At 36.4% G+C, this 18,108-nt stretch overlaps 2 protein-coding genes across 2 annotated transcripts; both read left to right on the forward strand.

Moving 5' to 3' along the window:
- The first annotated feature begins 4,708 nt into the window (after window positions 1-4,708).
- Window positions 4,709-5,453, forward strand: LOC129758714 (arylalkylamine N-acetyltransferase-like 2). Its single transcript, XM_055756313.1, has one exon. It carries the CDS (start codon window positions 4,749-4,751, stop codon window positions 5,451-5,453), a length of 705 nt encoding a protein of 234 aa, XP_055612288.1. The 5' UTR covers window positions 4,709-4,748.
- Window positions 5,454-15,516: 10,063 nt separating this feature from the next.
- Window positions 15,517-16,443, forward strand: LOC129756961 (arylalkylamine N-acetyltransferase-like 2). Its single transcript, XM_055754040.1, has one exon. The coding sequence runs from the start codon at window positions 15,571-15,573 to the stop codon at window positions 16,345-16,347; it is 777 nt and encodes a 258-aa protein (XP_055610015.1). The 5' UTR covers window positions 15,517-15,570; the 3' UTR covers window positions 16,348-16,443.
- Window positions 16,444-18,108: the final 1,665 nt, after the last annotated feature.

An 18,108-nucleotide genomic window follows, 5' to 3' on the forward strand; every position in this document is an offset into this window, starting at 1 on the left:
CCATTCGATGAAAATCTCTTTTGGAGATTATCCCACTTTTCAAGATGGATGATCTACTTGTACAATGGTCAGAGATGCCAATGTGCCTGATTTTTCAGGGATTGCCAGATTTTTCGAGGCTCTGCCTGACAACTTGATAAGCCCTTGAATTTCCCTGATTTTTGAAAATATGCCTGATTTTGCCTGATTTTTGCGAATGTGATGAAAAATGGGTAGTAAAGAACTGGATTAAGCACCATAGCTGAAGTTAAAGAGTGAAAATGTGGGTGAATTAAAGCAATCGAATGATTCCCTTTAATTTTTATTTGGAAAAGGGAATTAAAGGGAATCTTCCTATTGTGTTTTGGTTGAGTAGTTGAGTAGAATTATTCAACCAAGTAGGCTCACAAGACATAACGAAGTGAAAATGTGGACTGAAGACCAAAAAAAAAGGTCATCACTTTGAGCTAAATTTCCGTTACTTACGTTGCCTGATTTTGCCTGATTTTAATTTCACCAGTTCCCTGATTTTTGAAAAAAAATGTTGGCAACCCTGACAATGGTATATTTAAGTTTTATTCACTTAAAAATTTCCAGAAAACACTTCCGAACCTTGTTGAACTATGTTTAAGACTCATTCTGCATGTTTTTAATTGTATGTGTGCTTTTTTCGCTTTTTAATTGAACACTGTTTAATGATTAGTTTTTCTTAAATGTAGAAGGTTTTACTAAAAGTTTCTTGAATTCAAAAAGAAAACTTCTCTAAACCGAAATTACCATTTAAATGTTATGGAAATGGTCTTATTTGAGTTCTATTTAAGTTTTTTTTATCCTCGGACACAATAATTCTATTAATTATTTTGAAGAGTGATCAATGTTAAAATTCTTTGATATCATTTGTTTGAACTCGCATTACCGAACGATTTTTTTTTCCAAATTGGATGGTAGAATTGAACACATTGATGGCCAAAAATAAATCAAAAGTTAAAATTGGTCAATGAAATAGAATTGTATAAAGCTTAAAACCTCAGATTTAATCATCTAATAAAATTTCTACTCCCCAGTTTAAATTTCCCGGCGGCTATCAAAGCATTGAAATTGCAGCCTTCAACGTATAACTCTGAATCTTATTAATTTTTCTTTCTTTATAAGGAATCCTAAAAATATGAAAATGGTTGGTTTTTAAAAGCTGGCATCTACGAAAACGCTGTTCATTAGTTTTTCAGCCTCCAGTCCAAATAGTTATTCACTGTTCACTTTTCAGTTCACTGTGTATTAGAGTGCCCCAAATGACCCGACTTTTGAAAAAGTTATGCGCTGCAGGCTAAAATTGATCCTAGGCCTAGTACAAGATCTCATGCCAAATTTGGGCCAGATCGGATCACGGGCAGGGGTCGCTCAACGAGCCTGTAGTTTGTATGGAATTTTGAGACATTTTGTTCGGGAGAAACATGAAAAACCAGTTTTTCATCAATAACTTTGGTTCCCGTCGGTCGATTTCTTTCAAAAACGGGTTTTCTTAAGGCCTAAATTATGAAAAACATTTCATCCCAAGACTGCATTTTGATTAGAGTTAAGATAAAAAAGTTATTAGACTTTCAAAATGGGCTAACTTTTTTTACGGTTGTATTCATCACTGTTAATGAGGCGTCAATAAGTTCGACCGCCCCGACTCATAAACAGTGATGAATACCATCCTTAAAAAAGTTAGCCCATTTTGGAAGCCTAATAACTTTTTTGTCTTAACTCTTATTGAAATGCAGTCTTGGGATGAAATGTTTTTCATAATTTAGGCTTTAAGAAAACCCGTTTTTGATAGAAATCGACCGACGGGAACTAAAGTTATTGATGAAAAACTGGTTTTTCATGTTTCTCCCGAACAATATGTCTCAAAATCCCATACAAACTTCAGGCTCGTTGAGCGACCCCTTCCCGTGATCCGATCCCGCATGAGATCTTGTACTAGGCCTAGAATCCATTTCAGCCAGCAGCACATAACATTTCACAGGTTTTGAATTTCCCATACAAATTTGGGGCAGTCTACTGTGTATCCTTGTAGACTCTCAAAGCCCCCGGGCGGCGGTAGGGAACACTTGAAAACCACTGAAATTCCAGTCAATATATTCCTAAAAGGGTAATTGTATTTTTCAATCCTTAATTAAGGCTCATTATTGCAATCAAATACCTCGTACCAGTACCACGTGCTTAGAACAGTAGAAGGAAAAAAAAGCCCGCCAAAAACTTCGCTATGAATTTTTAAATCGCTAGCAGGCTTTGATTTGCTATCCAGTACACGTGAACTCTGGATGGTCGTTTCTAATGCCCAGCCCATGGTGATGGTGAAAACAACCCCGCCACAGGAAACGAAAAACGGTTGGAAAATTGGGTGCCATGACTTGATTCGTGTGAATAAAAACGAAAGTTGTATGGGAGGGTCCCTTTTCTTAGGTGGGAGGGGCTCAAAACTATTACTAAAACCTTACCATAGTCCAAACACATAACTGTACCAAATTTCAGGCTGATCGGCAGCGTTGCCAGATTGAAAACCGCTCAAGTCCGTAGATTTTACGAAAATCGAAAAACGTACTGATTTCGGCGAAAAAAACTTGATGACCTTTTTTTTTTTGGTCGTCAGGTAGAATTTTCATTTATCCGCAGAATCCCTTGAATTTATTCGATTATCCGTAGGAAATGCTGAAAATCCGTAGATTTCGAGTATCAATACGTAGCGCTCCGTAGAAATGCTGAAAATCCGTAGATCTGGCAAGGCTGCTGATCGGTTAAGCGGTGTGGATTTGTATAAGGTGCATACAAACAAACATATATACACAGAGAACAGACATCGGGCCCGGAACAAAAATTTGTTGAAATCGTGTGTGAGAATACCCACCTAAGTTTCAAACCAAATTCGTAAGTGGACTAACATCCATAAGATGTCGCTACCAGTACACATATTTTTCCATTTTTTCGACACGCTTAGAAATTAATACTCATAGCTCAAATGAGGCCATTGCAATGTATGAGAGTAACACAACTTTTTGTGTGATAAATTTTAAGAACATCTTGATTTTAAAAAAATGCAAATCTTATTTCATTCATACTTTAATCGCTGTCATATGTCCCAGCATATGCCCCATATTATTCAATCAATATTGGCGCTGAATTGAAAGTTGAATTCCAAGTTTTAAAGTATGTCTGTCATTAAATCATTTTCTATAACAAAGAATGTGAACATAAATGTTATAATTGTTAATTATGGGTCGGTATTCCGGTAACTCATGTTTATAAATAAATTAAATCAATTCTACTGATTACTAACCCTGAGTTACAAGTCCTCATATATCGATCTCAGGTAACATCAACCAGAATATCGAGTCATAGTTTACAATTATAACATATATGTTCACATTTTCTGTTCTAGAAAACTGTTAACTGATAGTAAAATCCCAACACATACTTTAACACTTGGAATTCAACTTTCAATTCAGCGCCAAAATTGTTTGACCAATATGGGGCAAATGACAGCGTTCAATTGTGATTGAAATATGATTTGCATTTTTTTTAAAATCATGATGTTTTAAAATTTATTACACCGAAATTTGTGTTACTGTCATACATTGCACTGGCCTTCTTTGAGATAAGCGATAAGTATTAATTTCTAAGCGTGTTGAAAAAATGAAAACAAAAATAGGTGTACCGGTAGCGACATCTTATGTATGTTAGTCAACTTACGCATTTGGTTTGAAACTTAGGTTGGTATTCAAACACACGTGTTGAGCTCCAGCTCGAACTCTGTTCTCTGTGATATATAGTCCAACTCATCTTTATATATTAGAGAAAGAGAATAGAAGATGTACAGACAAATTACACATATTTGTATAGAAGACAAACAAAAACTTGGCTGACGATACGCCGTTTTTTTAAAGAACACTCCTATTAATGACTGTCAGCTCCGATTGGATATTACATTCATCAAGCAATCAGAAGCTTTAAAAACAACTGCCACTCCCTTAAACTCATGACCTAGTTTTAACGGAAAAGGTTAAAAATTAGTTTCGTTGAAATTATTTCCATTTTCGATAACTTTCAAATAAACCCCTCAAGATTGCGTCTGTAAATGTGAATTTTCTTACGGTCTTGGAAAGAATGTGTGAAATAACGTCTAGACTACGAAACCGAAAATGTTAAGAGCAATCGGCGCAAGTGCATAAAAGTTGACGCCAAAAAAGTGGATTTTGCAGTTAAGCTAGAACGAATGATGTCAAATTCCCATTCAAACTTGATGCTCGTTGAGCCAGCCCTTGGAGTGAACCAAATGAGCTGATATACGGTATGGCAAGTTCTAAAGGCTAGAGAACGATTTAAGCTCCCAAGGTTTTGATTCCGAAACATAGCCCTTCTTTCAAACCGCCCTAGGGTGTGTGTTATATGTTACTGATAAAACACCTGATAATAATAAAGTCAACTGACTGTCCAGATAAATAGGCACACTTACCATACCGAAATCATTATGTAGATCTACCGGCGAATAAACTTAAACTGATAGGTTTGCGTTTTGAGTATCATTCAAACAATTAGTTGCTCTTGGTAGTTTTCGCGGTTAATGCTAATAGCTTCGTGCTAGCTTATTAAAACTTATAACATATCTGTGTCTATCAGTACAGTGATTTTAACTGAGCAGAGCTTTCCTGTCAAATAGTTGCACTTTTTCTATCAGTAACATATTAGTCAGAAGCACCATCGGTCCGAGTGCTTGTGCCAATATCAACATGCCAAGTCTGGAATCACTTAGCCCAAGTGATAAAGCAAAACTGTTCCAACCAACGGCTTACAAAGGATTTCTATACCGTTTGGCTACTCCAGATGACCGAGAACAGATCCGGGATGGGCTGGAACGATGGTTCTATCCGGAAGAACAGGTTAACTGCGGACATCGTGATGGCCCTTTGTACGCGGAAGAGGACATGACCTATATGTTGGGAGTTATTGAGTACGGTGTGGTGATAATGGTGTTTGAAGAATCCACTGGAAGCTTAGCTGGATTTTGTGGTTGTTGTTTGATTGGATCCGATTATGTCGAACATTTGATGGAGACAGCCAAAAGTGCGAAATCGAGGAAATTTATGGATACCTGCCTGTTTTTGGCTCATTGTACCGGTAATGCGGACATCCTTGGAAGGTTTCAAGTGGACACGGCCTTGCAGGTTCAATACGTTACAGTTTTCCCAAAATATCGCGGACTGAAGATCAGTAGCGGTTTGGTTGATAAAAGTATAAAGATAGCTCGGCGACTCGGGGCTGGAGCGATCAACGGCGATTGTAGCAGCCCATTGATGGCGCGTTCTTTCCTGAGTGTCGGAATACCTTGCGTTTATCAGATGACGTACAAAGATTATCGAGACGAAAATGGCGAAATTGTGTTCAAGAGCAAACCAAACTACGAACATTTGCTTTTCCATGCTATGAAGCTCTAGCCACGTAAACTTGTCTGCCTATTCAATGACAATAAAACGTTTCGAAAATTTTAGAACCGAACAAAAATGTGTTTTTAAACAATTTGAATATCATAGGTCAACAAATTTGTACTTTTCCCGAGGCGGTAAATCCAGATTAATGACGAGTTTTATTTCTAGCTCTTCAAGTTATCAAGATTAAAAGCTGAACTTACACAGTTGGATTCATTTCTTTACAAAAACGTTTCATTGACTGAATGTTTGAGTCAAGACTGATCTCTGGGTTGCATTTTAAAATTATAATTAATAATCAAACAATTTTTGTCTACGAATAGATATATCCACGCCGCTTATTGCCGATTGCCACTAGGCTGTCATCGATGCTCTTTTTGTTCTAAAGTAATTAAACGTTAATATGTAGATTCGATCAATAAGACAAAAACTCGTTCCAACTCTTTTAAAATGTGTAAACATTAAGATCCGCTGTCCGTAATTTAAAGCGCTAACTGAAACGAGCGAGACATTCGCAGGCTGTCCAATTTCCGTCAGTGAGATTTAAGTATGGCTGCTACCGAAGAAGCTGATATACGTACATACATAGGTATTAATCAAAACCACTCCGAAATTACAATGTAACTATCTGAGTAGGTGAACGCAGCGATTGGTAAACCAGTTGAAACGATCATTTCCTAACAAGCCACTTCTCATAAATATGGATCAATTTCCATTGCAATATTCAACTTGCTCTAGGATTGATAGCTGCTTCCTCCCGAGAGAAAATTTTACCGATGATAAACACTTCAATAGGAATTAATGAATCAATCAATCGTTCAAATCCATGGCACATTTTAAACTGCATTGTAAAAAATTATTTTTCAAACTAGACATGTTCATCGGTCGGTTCAAAAAGCGTCACTTAGCACTTTTTAAGCACGATGATATTTTGATACAACGTTGAACAGATTGTTTTCAAGTTTTTATGCAACGAACATAGATAAACCGACGAGTGACATCGATAGAATTTTCTTTCTTCGATAGTAGAGAAAAAAATGTCCATACTAATTTCTTCAACATTTTTATTGAACAAAAATTCAAATAATATAATAACCGAAATTAAAAATTTAAATTTACTTAGAAATTGAAGCCAACGCAATGGATATAAAACAATAAAAATTAAAGCTCTACACGCTCTTTTTTTTAAACTCAAAATTAAGTAGTTTTGGTTCAAAACAGCACCTCAGTGGCATCCCTCAACTTTGAGTTTGTCTGGGCAATAGCAAAACTAAGTTCTGATAGGCATACTCAATACTAAGTTCGGCTGCCGAACTCGAAATTATCCTTTTTTTCGAGGGTAGCTTATTTTCAGGGAATTAAAGGATGATTAAAATTTGTTGTACCCGGATGTTGTTGTTCCGGTACATTGCATTGCAATTACAGAGCGGTGGAAAGTTTTGACATTCCCGGTCAAAGAAAACTTCCGGATGTTACTTCCTACGGGAAGTAAACAACATCCGGACAAACAACACTGTATGGTGACAATGACGGACAGAATTTTACGCTGACACGGTGAACATGCATTCCATCATGAAGTTCCTTCATAGTCTTCCGGTCATTGTTCCGGAACGACCAAATTTGCGACGTGTTCGTTGGTTGCTGTTCTGGTTCGAACTGAACTCGCTAAGTGTTTTCAGTCCAACAAAGAGAGTTCAATTTTTAGTTCATAAGGTCGAACTCAGCTTTGCTTCCTCGCCGAAGGAAAAAAAAAGGATCAATTTTGAGTTCGCAGTTCGAACTCCATTTTGAACCATCGCAAGGAGGAAAAAGGGTACTTAACTTTAAGTTCATATATTCGAACTATGTTTTGAACCTCGGTCGTACTTAATTTTGAGTTAAAATAAAAGAGCGTGTAGAATTTAAAGCTGATTTCCAAAAAAAAAAACAAAAACTTGAAAAAGCAATTCCAGGTTCAAATTAGAACACATATAATCATGATTGAAAAAATAGAGAATAAAAAGATAATTCAACCAATCAAAAGATAAATTTTGTTAAGTATTTCGAAAATACAAGAATTCCTCCAGACAAATTTTCAATTAAGACATTCAAAAGAAAATCATTGACAACTAACATTATCAGAACTAAAATAATGCAAGATAATAGTAAAAAAATACATCAGTAACCCGATAGATAACTTACCCCCTAATTTTTACTTTATTTAGTCACCCTACGAGAGGTGCGTCGACCGATTTTCGTTCACTTAATCAGCTTACAGCAGCCTAGCAAATAGGTTAATGAGTAACATGATTATGTCGGAACCTATTTAATCGGGTGATTGATATGGCGACAAGGTCGCCCTACAAAAATCGACTTGAAAGGTCGATTGGTAGAGGGATTAGATTTCATAATTGTATACCACAAACCAGACTCTATTTCAATAATGAACTTCCTTGAAATTATCGGCATAAGATTCTATGCCGAACCGGCATTGACAAGCTTTCTTATATTCTTATTCATATTATTCTTATTCCGCTGAACAACTTTGTCGAGGACCGTAAGTAACTTCGTATCTTATAAGGCAAAATAGTTTTTTCTTTAACGAACACAAACACATACAGGATCTCAACGAAACTTGATGTTTCCTCGAAGAGATTCCTTTTTCTTAACTTTAAGCGTACATCTTTCGAGGATATGATGGCTAGCATCATACGAATGCAAAAACCACCAACCCACAGAAAGTGTACTATGTCTGCCGTGACCGGGATTCGATCTCATACTCACTGGCTTAGAAGACTATCCTCTATGCCACGGGCTGCGGTAAGTTACGAGTTGTTTAAAGGGGGGGGGGGGGGGGCGTGTAGGGTCTTACACTTAAAAAAAAAAAAAGACATTTTTTTTATTATTTTCTTATTGTAAAACATTTAAAGAATGTTGTGTCAAATTTTCAAGTCAATTGAAGCAAAACTGTAGAAATTATAAGCCTCCTCCTATCTTATACTGCAAGAAAGCAAGAGCAGAAACTTCAAACGCGTTTTTCTCGAAAGCACATTTTTAAAGTCCGTGGAAATCGTCATTTGAAAACTACTTATCCGATTGTTTTCAAATTTGGAACATATTTTCTACATATAAAATACCAGACCCCAACGTTTTTCTTTTTTTTTTACTTTGGGAAGATTTTACGGATAAAAAATGGCGGATTTTATCGTGTAAAATCGTAGTTTTTACTTCAAACAGCCACAAAAATGTCATAAAATTTTTTTTAAGTTAAATAAAAACGTTGGGGTCCAGAAAAACATCTATTAAAATATTTTGCTCTGATTTTTGGACTTCAGATGATTCTGTGCTGAGATACAGTGTCCACCGCAAATCCTGTTTTCTAAAAGGCATCCTCGAAAGTGCTCCGTCACCGGCTCATTTTTCAATATTTTCTACGAAAAAATTACTAAATGTTCTTTTAACAATGCTTTGTATAATGCAAAAAATTTAAATACATTTGTTTGAACGATAGCTCTAGAAAAAAATCGTGAAAATGGTGTTTTTTTTACCCGTTAGACCCTAACCCCCCCCCCCCTAACAGGGGTATGTCTTCTTGCATTGATTAACAATAAATTCAATTGACATCACTGCTGGAGCCTCGTAAAGTATTGCATGGAAAGTAGTCATGCAATACTTTGCGAGGCTCAATCAGTGTTGTCAATTAATTTATTGTTTATCAATGCGAAAATACATACTCCTGTTAACAGCTGATAACTTTTTTGTCTAATAAGATACGAAGTTTCGGTCTTGGACAAAGTTGTTCAGTGGAAAATTTCCTCTCTTCGTTTCCAACTGACGGGAAAAACCACCAGCCAAGATGAGCTGTGCATGTGTATGTGAACCGGCCAGCAATAGAAAACGGTTTCTAGTTTTCCATTTCCACCCTACATCTCTCCTATTCTCACCCCTTTTTCATCAACCACAAAAGAGGTTGAAAAGAAAATAATACACCGACAAAACGGCAGACGGCCAATGCAGTGCGTTTTTTTTATATCGGCGGTGGCAGAACGACTTGACAATAGTCTATCGTTTGCTAAACGACTCAGATGGTGCACTGGGTAAGATATCGGACTGGCAAGCCGAGATGAGATGTTGCAGTGAGTTCGATTCTCACTGTATTTTTTTTTACATTAATTATCAAATAGGTTGAAAATTCGATACAATATTTGTCTTGTTTCGCTTGAATGTAATGGTCATGCATCATTTAGCTTTGGAGCACTATGAGTCTTTATGCCAGCAGTGCTTTTCCAATCATATCATTTTTGGTTGAGTACACTTTCAGCGCATTTTCGGCACAGAGATTTGCTAAATAGGCATTGAATTTTTGCAACCCCTTCTATGGGTGTAGTAATAAATTCTACATACATACATACAGACTACAGATACAGATTCAGATCATGTGAACTTCCCAAACATTCTTCTAAAATTCATAGATCATATAGAATGTCTTAAATAAGCTATTTCTAATGTATTTTTTCACAAACTTTTAAGTATTAATAAATTATTTGAATTTCCTAATAGTTTCATTGCTATTTAGTTTTATAATTTTTGTTGTAAGTTTTTTAATACGCTTGTCCTACTAATTCATAATTTATTCGTTTTGCTTATTTATTGATGTTATAGCAACAACATTGGGGGAAACAAGCTAGCTTCATTAAGGCCCTACAATCCCTCAAGGGAAATTTTGATGATCATTGGTTTATTTTTTATTGTCGTTTATGATTGGGTTATAATTTTCATCAACATTTGATTATTGATAAAAGCCTCATAGGAAACATTAGGAGCTTCAATAGGAAATATCTATGAGTATAGGGATGTAGGAAAACCTAAGATCGCACCATTTACCAAAATGAATCCTGATCTATACGCAGACGTATAGACTAAGGTTGCCTGAATTTTTTTCACTACCATCTGGGCCTAGCAATTTCGGGCATTTTTTCAAATCCGGGCATGGATTTTAATTTTTCAAATCCAAAAACCGGGCAAAAACCGGGCAAAATTAAGGTGTTATTATATATAAAAGCAAAGAAATAATGCCAAAAAAAATCGAAATTAATATTTTATTAATGTAATTGCAGACTTCCAACAACTTTTTGAAAAACTTAAATATTTAAAGGTTTATAAAAGTAAATCAGCGAAATTATTTGAAACAACCGTTGAAAATATCCATACCGATAATCGATTTTGCTGAAACTTACTCAAAAACTTTGATTTTTTTGGGTTTCTTTGTGAAAATTGTGAAAAAATCCGGGCAATATCCGGACTTTTTTCACGATATCCGGGCAACCGGGCCGGGCCGGACTTTCTCGAAATTTTGCATCAAATATCCGGGCAAACCCGGATAAAACCGGGCAATCTGGCAAGCTTAGTATAGACGGTTTCCTTTTCAAGTAATACTAACTTCACCATGCCTCCTACTTTTTCAAAATATTTTTTGTGATTTATGCAGGAACGAGGGGTTTGCTATTTGAACCAATAGAGTATTTTATTAACATTCCTTCCATTTATCCCCATTGACCACTAGGACGTGGCCGGCGCCGTTATCGATCATTTTCAAAATAAGAGAGCATCAGTTATGTGCACTGAGGATGTACTGCTAGTCCCAAGCACCGTTCTGATGGACTTTGCACAAAATTTTCGGGATAACTGGAAAACTTGAAATGAAGATTTCAACATAAGGTTGCCAGATTTCTTTTTCAGCACGTATCCGGGCAAAACAGGGCCAATTTGGTCCAAACATAGGAATAGTACAGCAAAAATAAAGAAAAAAAAACTTGAAAAAAATGCCATCAAAACTTATCAGCAGATTTTAAATCGGATGTCAGCCTTCCATAAAACCTTTTATGATTATGTTTATTAAACTTACTCAAAAAATTTCAATTTGAACGCATAAATAAAAAAAAATTACAACACAACTTGTTTTTTTTTCTCCGGCAAGTAAGGTAAATAAATCCGGGCAAAATCCGGGCCTAAAATCTTTGGGAAGAATAACCTTGATGTTGAATTCCCGGAAAAAATATACTAAAGGCCTAAAATCTGGCAACCGGGCTGGACCGGACTTTTCCTAAATTTTGTATTAAATATGCGGGCAAACTCGGATAAAACCAGGCAATATGTCTTATTTTAACACTCTACTGCATACAAAATCTTATCTATATAATATTTAAAAATATATAGGTTGTCGTATTGTAAAACCTTTCAAATTTTTTTAATGCCTCAAAAATTCAATAAGAAATTATGAAACGCAAGACCCAAAAACAAAGTACCAGTACTTTAACCGACAAACTTAACTGAGACCTGCTGCAAAAAATTGGAATAATTTAAAAAGATTTTTCACTATCGATAGGAGTTGTATGTCAGACTTTAGTTAATTCATCAGATCTCGTAAATTTTCAGATAACTATCATCTTATTTCAAAATATGTCATTTCATTGCCGATGGTTTTGTTTCTGTCAACAGATTGCGAAACGAAAATTCTTAAGATACTTTTCGTAGCGTTTCTTTATTGGAATTGTTTGATTTTATAAATGCTTTGTCTTTTTACAATTTCGCACTAAGTTGTCGAACGAAAAAACATTTTTTTTTTATCAAATTTAATATATTAACCAGTTTTAAAAAGAAACACAAGTTTAAGTCTAAGCCATATATCAAGCTAGAACTATCATTTTCCTAGCTCAATTTGATTCATTTTTCCTATTCAAATAGAGCAAAATTTTTATTGGGGATTCCTGGGATTTTGAAGCGTTTCCTGGGATTCGGGAATTCCCAAATTTTATTCGTTCCCGAGAATTCCCGGTCGGGAAATCCTAGATAGGACACTCTTAAATTATAGAGACTTTATACTAAAAGTTGATTCATCTCTTTAATCTCTAGATTTTTCTTTTGAATATATATCTAGATAAAAAATATCCACCTGTTTCCGAGATGTTTTGATTTCAATTAGTGTTGTTTTAAAACAACACTTTGAAAGTAAAGGGTTAATTTTGAGGCTGAATATTTGTTGACGTTTAAAGTTTTTGTTCTGGAGTATTTTTGAAAAAAAAAAACTCAAATAACATTAATATCATTGAGAAATTTTAAGAAAGCTGCTCTTGAAAAATCTTTTGAGGAAAGAAACTTTAATCTAGAGATTGTTTTTTGAAAAATTGGTTTTCTTGTTCAATATCAGATATCCAGGAAAGGAAAGTTAAAAATGTGTATTTTTTATAAACGTTTGAAAATATGCAATACCTACATATTTCATACTTTTTCGGGGTAAGACCATTTTATTTTTTTATTTTTGAAATATTATCTTTTTTTTAATCATAGGTTTGTTTATCAAGGCATTTTACTTATAAAAAATAGTATCGAAGAGGAAATGTTTGAAAAAAAAAACAAATCATAAGTAAGTTAAAGCTTCTTTTTCGGATAGGGCCTATATGACCCGAACTGTACCTTCTCGATTCGATATCTCAGGAACGGTTAAAGTTAAATACATGAAATTTTCTTACTTTTAGTAAAATATGAAGCTTTACAATTTCTCATTTTGGAATTTTAAAGAACAGTTAACAGAGTCAACCAGCAAAAAACGACAATTAACCGGTTGGGGTCACATAAACCCGGATTACGGATTGCTGTTTTGGATATAACATCAAAACTACTGAACCGATTTTCGTAAACAATACCATTTTCAAATTTTCCGAATGTCTGCTATAAGATGATTCTTGAAAATTATTGTCATGGTTTTTTTGGGCTTCAGACATTTACCTTAAACTCAAATTGTCCTTAAAATGACAAATATAACTCATTTATCTGAAGTTACATTGAAAATTTTTTGATTTCCAGATAGTTTAGGAATCATTAAAAATTGCTTTTCTGTTCTTTTATTTCTTTACATTAATTTGCAGAGGAGGCGTTGACCTGATGGCATCGCACTTGTTTTTTTTTCGTTCCAGTGGAAATGAACAATAATTTTATAATTTCTATAAGAATTTTGTGAGAAATATTTTAAAAATGTATTAAACGCCTAGACGGATGTGTGTTAAATGATTTAAAACCAAAAGTCGGTGGTCTTGTGGTTTTGGTGCACCTGCTGTCTTAAATTTTGTATTAGAGAATGTGTTGAACAGTCTGTTTATTTTACTAGAGTAAGCTTCAGCCAGGCAAGAAGAAAATAATGTTTTCTGGGCCTAGAATTCGTATCCTATTAATTAGAAGTTCTGCATTTTGTTGGTCAAATTAATAAAATGATATTGGGCGGAGAAATATGATTAGGTCATGTGATTCGTTATGATTCTGCTGAACTAGTTGGGGCAGTGGTTTATTTTTGGAATTGTGTTTAGTGATGTTGTGGGAAAGTAAATTTGTCGGGAAGTTAACTAAGAAAAGACGCACTCAAATCCCGAAAAGTAATTCGTAAGCACTTGCTGGATTATTAAGCAACAGTGACTGGGAGGTGCAGGGATGGTCACCATTAGTACAACAGGACCATCAAATACAAATTAATCCATGCTGCCTCCTTCCCTCATCGCCTATCAAAGGACTTTGGTGAGATTGTTTCATTTTATTTTAATCAATTTATACCTATTTCGTTAATCCTAATTCCATGTAGGATTTCCCACTTAAACATCCCTTCCAAAACCTTTCTGAAACAGCTTCATGGGTGGTATGAGTTCTCTGCACCCAAAAAGTTATTTTTGCTGTTTCAGATAATCCCTTCTATGATTGCATTGACTTGTCACGGTGTGCATCATGGTACCACACTGATCTTCAAGAGCAGCACTTGAAATGAATATTGAATCCAGATACTCATTTTGGCATCTTGCGTTGTCCTTGATTATCAGTTGTACCTCTTGTATCAGCCAATAATGCAAGATGTGTGTAGTCACCCTTTGCTATGCAATGCTATGCTTTTATTTCTTTACATTAATTTGCAGTTGAAAGGGATAAATTAATTATGATGAGACTTATAGGGAGACCAATTAATGTACTAAATCATAGAATTCTAACATATTGAGGGAGGACCAAATGTAAGGTAGGTATATCGATTTTTCCTTTACGTTTTTCGCTACACTAAGCAGAACTACTCAAAAATTGTAAATTTAATTTTCAAACAATGATGTAAAGGAACAAATACGACACTCCGATAAAGTCATAACAATCATAACAATCAGAAAGCTCAAGTATTATAAGAAAAAAAAAATGGTTAAATTACATCTTGAAAATAAAATGATCAAAAATAATAAAACGAATGAAATAAAATCATAAAAACTTTATTATTCGAAGGAAAATGAAAAAACTGCAAAAGTTATCAAAGGAACTTTAAAATTTGTATTTCACATATAGAATATTCAGGCTTAAAAATATTCTAAATGAAAAGAAGTTGTGACTAGTTTATGTCAGTTTTTGTATTTTATCGTAATAAAACTGTTTGTTCACATTTTGTTTCATTTGACGTAATGAAAGCTCACGCGAGAAATAATATTTTATAATAGTTAATCTTGTCGGAATTTTGGAAATTTTGTAAAACGAAAAGTATAAGATTCTAAAAAAAAGGTTGGAACAAACTTTAATAAAAAAAAAACTTAATGGATGTGAATATTATGATACTATCCAATTATGATTGGTGTCTTTTTATGAGTAGAACGACATGTTTGATAAACATGAAAGTATGGATCTCAAGTTAATAATAATATCTTCAAATTTCTTACCATATTTCATAACAGTTCACAACCCATTCTGAAAAGTCAAATAAAAAGCCTAAACTGAAGGCGCCCTTCCATCGATTGTTAAGGTGGAGCAGTTATTTTGTCATGCGAAAACGTAATTACAAATATGTCCTTTTTGCTCACTTTCCTGTTACTCAACCGGCTAAAATCGATTGAGCAACCGATCAGGGTTCTAGCTGTTGTTAGCCTCTTACTTCATGTCCGATCAATTATATTACATATAGCGGAAAGCGGCAGGTAAGCAACCTTCATGAATGTGCACCCTAATTACGCCGGCGCGAAAACTTCGCCTAGATTATATTTTAAAATATCTACCCCGTCCGTATCTGATCTGAGACGGAACCAGTTGCAAAACTTTTCCAGTGCAAGTTAGAAACTCGCCCCCAGCGGATCGATTAACGATGATCGGAATTAGAGCGAGTGCCGGGCGTCTTATCGGTTCCTTTCTAAGGATACGGCCCAGTGATTCCAAATTTCGTCAACTATCATCCGGGCAGTCGTACATCCGGAAAAACGTAGTGGAGCCATCGGTGCTCAACGGTTTCCGATATCGGTTTGCGGAGTCGAAAGATCGCGAACTGTTGCGTGATGGGTTGGAGCGATATTTCTTCCCGGAAGATCCAATCAGCGCTTCGCATCGCGATGGTCCCGACTACGTGGAGGACGATATGGAGCATCTGCTGGATATGATCGATACCGATCAGGTGCTTCTGGCCCTGGACGAGTCCACCGGAAAGCTGGCCGGATTCTGTGGCGCCTCGTATATCACACCGGATAACGTTGACAAATTGCGCGCAGAAGCAGCGGCCGCCAGAACGAGAAAAAATCGGGACATCATGCTGCTGATGGCGCATTTTGCCGATCACACCAGGGTCTGTGAGCGGTTCGAGGTCGATCAGGCATTCCACATACAGTACGGTGGGGTGAATCCGGAATTCCGAGGCCACGCCCTCGCCAGCGTTATGATGCAGAAACATTTCCAGGTGGCGCTGCACTGCGGGGTGCGGGTTTTTAGCGGCGATTGTAATGGACCTTATATGGCAAAATCTTGCGAGCGAATCGGAATGAAATGTCTGTACAAAATCTCCTACAGCGACTACCGGGACGAGAATGGGGAAATTGTGTTCCACGGCAAGAAAGGCTACACCGATTTGAAATGCTACGGAATGATGGTGTGAACCGATTTGTCGAATAGAATTAATTTTAATGATTAACATTTGGTTAACGATGCGGTTATGAAAAAATAAATACGAGTTTTTTACGTTTCTGAAAAATCGACGAATATTTTCAATTGATGAATGTTGCGCTTTGCTAGTGATAAAATACTTACATGTACATTATTCTAGGAAAACAGAACTGAACAAGACCGATATGATCATATTGGTCTTCGGCTTATGGGAGGCGTGTTCAAGTGATCGAAGAATTTATTAGGTTTCTACATCAACAGTCCTGCAAAGGAGTATGAAAATCAAGACATTTAGTTCAGAACTTTAATAAAATTTAAAAAGTACATATACAAAACTTAATGCACAGTACCAATAATATTGGTAAAGTTTCTGAAAATATTTTTTTTTTGTTTTGTTCAAACCCCATTAGTATGCTGAACAGACACCTACAAAATCAATTACAATTTCAAAAATTAATCAGGTTTGTAACTTTGCTCTGAATGCCTGCGTTCGAGGAGAGGCCAACCAGTTTGACTATTTCCTTACGAACGCAGCAGATCTCTACTGCTGCAAGCCGTCTAGTTTCAATTATGAATAACCGCGAAAGGTGTGGTACGTTATTTGCATGGCGACCGTCAAAAATATCTTTTTAATGAGTTTATAATTACCTGATCCCATCTTGGGTGCTGTACCAAATACTGGGGTAAGTAACACCGACGGTTAGCAGTCGATGTAGTATGGTCCTGCACTGGACGTTCACAGAGTTGTGTGAATTTCATTTCAAGTCGGAAAAGCCGGCTCCTGTTTTTAGAGAATTAGAGAAAGGAAGTTTTGGGGTACAGCTTAATGGAAACTCGGAAGCGCCCTCATTGGATGAAATAGAAGCGGCAATCAAAGACATGACACCCAACAAAGTGCCTTAAAATCGATTGGATTCCTGCTGAAGTTCTCAAAGCCGACCCTGTGACCTTCTGTCAAGCGGTTTTCAAAATTACGTCCAATGAAGAAATTTTTCGACTTTAATTTGTGGGCACCATGTGCGCCATTTATAATATAGAGCGCCGATGTGGTCTAGCGGATTGACTGCATGGTGCGAGTCTGGTTTTGGTATTGTGAGACTAGCCACTAGTCAGTCGGCAGGCGTCCCAGAGATTCCCTAAACAATTCCTAGGGTCGGCAAGCTTACTGATCAACTGCAAAATGCAGAGAATTTCCGGAGGAAGAAACAACTCCACCTTCTAGCTTAAACTTAATTTTATTGGGAAGCACAATCCAAGCTTAATTCCACAACTTTAAATATAACACTCATGAGTGACAACAATGGGTAGATATCTGACCTGTGTTAGGGCTACCACCTGGTACTGGTCCTCGGTTGGTCCGACCTTGGGTTCGGTGAGGTCGAACTCGGTCCAACGGCGTCGACGCGGCGAAGTAGCTGGCGGCGTTCTAGGTTAGCGACCAGCGGCAGATGCGGAGCAGTCGACGGGTAAGTTGCAGTGTACCTGGCCCCACCTTGGGTGCTGAACCAGGCACGGAAGTGTTGTTGGCCGGATCAAGTTCGCAAGTGAGAAACTCACCCGAACTAGCGACGGAATGTCGCGGCGAAACCAACGGCTGGTTTAAATCCGGAAGCGATGGGGTTGCCTTTCTTGTAGCGGCGAACGTAACCTCCAAAGCGGCAACGGTTTAAGGGCGGATTCATTTTGTGGGTTCGTATCGTAATGAATCCGATTGAACGGCGACGACTCAGCGGTGGATTGAAATTTCATCCAA

Source organism: Uranotaenia lowii, chromosome 3 (genome assembly GCF_029784155.1).
Source record: "Uranotaenia lowii strain MFRU-FL chromosome 3, ASM2978415v1, whole genome shotgun sequence".
NCBI lineage: Eukaryota > Metazoa > Arthropoda > Insecta > Diptera > Culicidae > Uranotaenia > Uranotaenia lowii.

Bases quoted from the DNA above. Each gene is read 5' to 3' on its own strand.
- LOC129758714 (XM_055756313.1), top strand. From the start codon at position 4,749: ATGCCAAGTCTGGAATCACTTAGCCCAAGTGATAAAGCAAAACTGTTC.
- LOC129756961 (XM_055754040.1), top strand. From the start codon at position 15,571: ATGATCGGAATTAGAGCGAGTGCCGGGCGTCTTATCGGTTCCTTTCTA.